The sequence below is a fragment of the Malus domestica genome, chromosome 14 (genome assembly GCF_042453785.1).
Source record: "Malus domestica chromosome 14, GDT2T_hap1".
NCBI classification, from domain to species: Eukaryota; Viridiplantae; Streptophyta; class Magnoliopsida; order Rosales; family Rosaceae; genus Malus; species Malus domestica.
This window is the reverse complement of record NC_091674.1, coordinates 8,768,482-8,774,740: the sequence shown is the minus strand read 5'-3', so window position 1 is coordinate 8,774,740 and position 6,259 is coordinate 8,768,482. Positions and strand designations below refer to the sequence as shown.

The window sequence follows — 6,259 nt, the reverse complement described above, 5'->3', positions numbered from 1 at the left end:
TATAAAACTTGGTTGTTCATAGTATGTGTGGGGCTATAGTGATGGACAAGTGAAGGGTATATGAACATATGAATTTGGGTGTCCAGAAAGAATTCTTTGTTTTTCATAAAAACGCTATTATTTTCCAATATCTGTTTAATACTTTTGGTTATATGTGCGTGTAGCACTCAAGTGCGGTTTGAATCATGAGATCTCATTGTGGAGTGGATATATATAAGTTGTTAGCGCTTTATTATTTTTATGTAGAATCTTTGATGATCTGTATATATGTCTATATGGTTCAAGAAAAAACTTTTAACTCATGAACGGAGAGTTACAAGACTAACAAGGAGAACAACGAAAGTCTAAACTAATGAGAAAAATTGGAATGGGAAAACATGCAACTTTTCAACGGTATTAGTCTGAGGCCACTTGACTCCCTGAATCGTTAGAATTGTGTTCAATCTTAGCTGCCTTCCTCTTGCGATGAACATCTGACGATAACCTAAGAAAACCAATGAAATGTTTGCTAGATAAATATCATGTATTTCTCTGGAACTTTAAACAAGTAGAGTTTGTAAAAGTTTGATATTTTGAGCTCTGTTGTAAAGAGAAAATGTTACATATTTTTTTTGTATAATAAAATTTTATTTTAAGAATAGAGACTTGTGGTAAGCCGCACAATTGGCCCATAACAGTTCAGTATTTAACTCGTCATCAATTAAGCTGCATTTGAGACCTTCCTACTAACAAGTAAAATATAAAAAAAAAACATGTCTAGCCTTTTAGTCTAATGCAATTTTAATACCAAAGATCTGAATTCTTCCTTTCGTGTATTAGATTTTAGGTTAAATTATACTTTGTCAAAATAAAATATATTTGCAATAAGAAACTAATATATTTTTAGGAGAAATGTGGGATATGGATGAAGAAATGAAATGAAGAGCATAAATACGTACCCTAAATGCAAAGAAGTGTCTGAATGGTCACTTTCTTCTGCTTCGTAATTGGAAACGGCTTTAGAGCTTGTGCAGGAAAACCTCCTCTCCAAAGGATGGGATGCAACCACAATTGGCCAATTCGACCTCTTATTTTGCCGCATCTCCTCAAGCTAATTTATATATCATAAAATTAATTAGTGAAAAATTAAAAAAAAATTAAACGATGCAGCAGTTTTATATTATTTTCTGTGAAGAAGATTTCGCTATATGTCTATATGTGGATGAAGTTTAATGCTAACCTCTTTGCGCAGATTCTCGCTCTCTTCCATAGCCTTTTGTTCCTGAGAATAATACAAATTTTAATTACAAAAAATAAACATTAGTTAACGATGTTTATAAAGGAAGGGAGAAAAAAAAAAAAACTTATATTTGGCCAATATATATCTTCCTGAATTATGAAAATTTCTGTAAATCTTTTGATTTAAGAAAAAAGTACAAAGAAAATAAGAAAGCACAACTAAAAGCACCGTATTCCACGTCGATTATATGTTGGAAGGTCTAATGGAATGCCACCAATCGTTCCTTGCTCTACAAGGTAAGGTGGATTTTATTTTATTTTATTTTATTTTTGATGCAAAGAAATTCATTAAAGCATGAAACCTCTAATACAACCGTTTTCAATACAATCAAAATTAAAGGCAGGAAGAGCAACATCAGGTAAATAGAAATCCTTCATGGCCAATGTATAGGATGCATGTCAATATGTATATGTATGTATATTATTCCATGTCATGCAAGAATGCCAAGGAATAATGAAGAAGGGGAATTTGTGACATCTGAATCTTGCATCCGTACGTCTAGGGTTCTTAAATATGCTGGAGCTAATATTATTGGAAGAAAAAGAAACGTGCTTAACAGAGATGGTTACTGTGGTTAGTTTACCTGTAATCTGGACTTCTTGAGCTTCTCCATAAGTATTTCCTCCTGCAATGGTAGAAAATGTTCAGTCAAGTCCTATGGATCGAAATACTTATAGTCTTTTCAAATAAAATACAATAAAATGGTTGGCAGGAGTTAAAGTTTGAGAAAATCTTGGTAACGTTTCATTTCTCACTAGATAAACAAAGCACTAAAGAATACTTTTCACTTGCTACGAAAAGTTTACCTTCTTGTCCTTGACACATAATATCCCCTCACTTAGTTGGTCCTCTAGACGCTGCAGGTCTTTCAAACTCACGCCGTCCAGTTCCTTACCCGTCATCCGCCTGTACAAGTAGAAATATCACAGGAGCACGAATTTAAGAGTTTATATTCAAAGCCGTTTGTAAGTGAGAGGTTTTAGATTCGATTCTCACCAAAAGAAAATTTAAATCACATTATTACTAGCCATTGTGAAGCTTAGCCCACTCCCCCACTCAGTGTAGACAATATCGTTTGTTCAAAAAAGAAAAACAATTTACATTCAAATAAAGAGATGTGAATTTAAGATGTAAAAACTCCATAAATATTCTATCTACAATTTATTTACAGTTAAATTTAGTTTTTTTTTAGTATACATGATATTTTACACTAATTTACATTAAGGGAGAGGGATGAGTTGAAAAGAAAGGGTGTAACCACTAAAGATAATCCACCACTTGCTTCAATAAAATTTAAATGATCACTCATACCTAATCAACCAAATTTGCATATTGAACTAGGAGTGCAACTTGGGTTGGGTCAACCTAAAGTGAGTTGATATCTTGCCAGCCCATATCAAGCCAAACTCAACTCGATTATGAGTTTGAATTCGATCATGCACATATTTTTTTCATCCCACTTTATATTATATAAGTTATGCATAAAATTTGAAATAAATATACTTGAAGTTTATTGTCAGTTTGCATATGGATAATGAATGATAGTGTTACTTTACATTTTTTTTGTTGAAGCTTTGGTATATATCTTAACTTTGCATGGTTAAAACAGTAGAAATAGTCTCCAACTTGTTTACTTTAACTTTTGTGTGGATGATAATGTGTAAATGAAATTTTAACTTAAGATTGACATTATTTGGTTTAAAATTAAAAAAAATATGCAAAAATAAAATTGAACTAAAAAAAGTTGGTCAAACCCAACCCGAGTAAACACATTAACCTAATTAAAACTTGAACCCAACTAAACCCACATGAAACCATCCCGAATAGTAAAGACTAGATTAGAATTTCCAACCCGCCCAAATTTGCAGCCCTATGAGAAACTATTTTCCAAATATAAGAACAAATGTTATACTAACATGACCAGGGCAGTGGCATTTTGTGTTAGTGTGTCGTGAATCGTGATTGCCTCGAATATTACTCACCCTAACCAGACGTATTTACCAATTTAATAAGTTGTGTAAACCTACATATATGTTATGAACTAAAGATTACTCCTACATATCCTTTGCTACATGCCAAACCTGTCGCTTCAGCATATAAAATAAATTCTACTATATCCTATTGCTAATAAAAGCATAAAAATATCATATGCACAAAATCATACAATACATACTAGTAAATGAGTAAAATGAGTCATTCCCTTTGTATAGTACTGGCAAACAAGGTTCACCGTTTTAAATTCTAATTGGTAGCACATCACACTAATCCAACATGATACTATGTCTTCAGTATATATAACAGAATCATGACATTTTTTATTAAACATGAAACATTCAAGTAGTATTAATTCTTAATTTTAATCAGTAAGGTATCTGCAAGTGACAAGATCAAAAGATGACTTACGTGCATGTCAAGCGTAGTGTTGCAATCTCATTCTGTAGTGCATTTACATTACAGTTAGAGTTGGTTGCCTGTTTGTTCAACATCAGGATGTAAGAAATTTCTATTTGTAAAAGTAATACAAAAAATTAAGCACTGTTTGTTCTAAATTTCTAATTGATGTACATATGCGGCATGCATGCATCGCAAACCTGCATTACAGGTTCATTGTCACCGGAGCGCTCTTTTTGTGGATGCTCTATTAGGCCCCCCTTGTTGTACCTTGAAAGAGTGTGGTCCATGCTACATGAAATAGAAGAGGCGGTAATTAATAATTTCAATCATAAGAAGTAATATTTCCGTAAGTCAAAATATGTGTCTTGTTTTATTGGTCACTTGGTGATTAAGGAGTCATGATCACCTATTCTTGAATTTGATATCATTATATAAGAATTGAGATTAATACATTAAATGCAAATCCATTTAGTCATCACCCCCTAATATCAAACTCAAGTATTCTTCACCCCTAATATCAAACTCAAGTATTCTTCACCCCTAATGTCAAACCTAATAATGTATAATTATAGATTCTTTGGTCACTAGATGACCAAGAGAACATTTCCCTTTTTTTTTGTTCAAAACGAAGGGAACATTTTTTCTAATTAACATATTGTGCATTACTCAATGTTAATGGGCTTTGATTTTTATAAAACAAAGATTAAATAGGTAATGAGGAGCAAAACCCCAATCTTCCTCTGCAATCTACGTGCACGATTTATATATATCCCAAAATAAATTGGCCAAACAGTCTTTTACTCGATTAAGATTTCTACTCTTGGTGAATTACCAATTTCAGAAAACTTCATCCTCAACCTTATCTTTCCTCCCTAAAATTCAAACTTTTCTAATTTGGGTGAAAACTTCCCAAATTGTTTTGAAATTTTTGTGTTTGAGAGCAGTTTTCGAATTACCAAAAACATTTATTCGTGGAATTTTCGAGAGTATTTGTTGTGTTAATTTAAAGCATTATTAATTGAGAATCGCTAGTGCTTTTAATAATTTTTTTTTTTAAATATTGGTAAATTCCAAGTACCTAAATCTTCTACTGTTTATTGTGCATCCCTAGATCTTCTACTTACGACTGGGAATTTAAAGGGTTTTAATATTGTTCTTGATGAATACAAAAACAAGAACACAAGTTCATACAAAAGATTAAAGAGAAAATTAAAGGTAGACAAATCTCACATCGAACCTATGATTTTTCTATTGATAACAATATTGAACCGTGATACATAACAGAATAAAAGAAAATCAAAAAGTAAAAAATATATAAAATTCAATAACCGAACCTGGTGCTTGAGAATTCATAAAGTTTTCCGGTGCTGGAGAAAACGATGACAGCAACCTCAGCATCACAAAGAACTGACAATTCTTTGGCCTTCTTGAGCAACCCATTACGCCGTTTCGAGAACGTGACTTGCCTGCTACTCAGATTCTCAATCTTCTTGATCTCAATCCTCCCTCTGCCCAAAGGTTTTCTTGCCGGTGTGCTATTTTCTGTATTCATCGTTTACAGACTTATCAAAGTGCGAGGTCTTTTCACCAAAGAATAAATAAATAAAAGAATGAGATATAGAGAGAAGAAACGTGTATCTTGTGGATGTATAATGCAATTATTACGTTTCTTAAATAGAGAATGGATTTGGTAGGGAACTAAGGAAGGAAATTGGACCAAATTAGAATGCAAAAATATGAATCGGTGACGAATGGAATTACTAAAGGTGGCAAACATCCTAAAAAGGCATGCAAAATCCTTGCCAGAGAAGAAATTACTTCCTTTTTCTCTGCCGACTCTAACCAGAAATATATCTAATTACTTGGGGAGTAAGTTATATACGTATTGCCACTTCAGCAGTGTTTCCCAACAAGCTTTGGAGGCTAATGGAATTAGTTACACACTTATCCTTTTCCTTTTATATAAGATATTGGGCACATATATATCAAGTATAAGTGATTATCAAAACATAGAAAAAATATTTAGTACGATTCTCTTCTCCTTCAAATACCCTCCCTTTTTCTCCTCTTGTTTCTCGCTTTCCTGTTTGTTTTTCTTTCTCTATAAAGAATTCAACACAAAATGTTGACGTATTTTAATCGCGACCGTTCAAATAGAAGGGGAGGGAAATTTGGAGGGGAGAGAATCATACTCCAAAAAATACAATCAAAATTGTGCGTGTGTTGAAGTCCTATTAGTTTAAGAATAGGATTCTACCATATATCTTAGACTAGATATAATCATATTAGAGTTGTAATTCTATTAGGGTAAGCAATTTACCTTTCATACTACTATAAATGAAGGCACAATGAGGTGGAATAAACTTCAGAATTACACATCTCTCTCTTTTTTCTCAACAGTTGCCGCACCCTCTTTCTCTGTCCTTTATAGTGATTTAGTAAATTAGACATCCAACACGTTATCAGCACGCTCTTGACGCTACCCTAAAGAGTGTTTGATCTTCAATTAGGGGAGTATTATGTTTTAATCATTCTTTTTATGATTAGTTTATTATTTTATTGAATTGATTTACATGATTTTTCTTT

The 6,259-nt window shown here is 32.5% G+C and overlaps 1 protein-coding gene across 1 annotated transcript; it reads right to left on the bottom strand.

The window, feature by feature from the left end:
- Positions 1 to 210: 210 nt before the first annotated feature.
- On the bottom strand, positions 211 to 5,359 carry LOC103415023 (agamous-like MADS-box protein AGL18). Its single transcript, XM_008353381.4, has 8 exons — positions 5,008 to 5,359; positions 3,871 to 3,961; positions 3,683 to 3,750; positions 2,086 to 2,185; positions 1,863 to 1,904; positions 1,220 to 1,261; positions 939 to 1,090; positions 211 to 484 (listed from the first exon to the last, which is right to left on the bottom strand). Exons 1-8 carry the CDS (start codon positions 5,223 to 5,225, stop codon positions 397 to 399), a joined length of 801 nt encoding a protein of 266 aa, XP_008351603.3. The 5' UTR covers positions 5,226 to 5,359; the 3' UTR covers positions 211 to 396.
- Between the last annotated feature and the right edge of the window lie 900 nt (positions 5,360 to 6,259).

What these genes read in the sequence shown, in the direction of transcription:
- LOC103415023 (XM_008353381.4), bottom strand. Translation starts at nt 5,225, where the DNA reads ATGAATACAGAAAATAGCACACCGGCAAGAAAACCTTTGGGCAGAGGG. An exon ending in ACAATGAACCTGTAATGCAG is followed by an intron (nt 3,751 to 3,870) that starts GTTTGCGATGCA and finishes TTGAACAAACAG; the next exon opens with GCAACCAACTCTAACTGTAA. An exon ending in GACACTTCTTTGCATTTAGG is followed by an intron (nt 485 to 938) that starts GTACGTATTTAT and finishes TGGTTTTCTTAG; the next exon opens with GTTATCGTCAGATGTTCATC.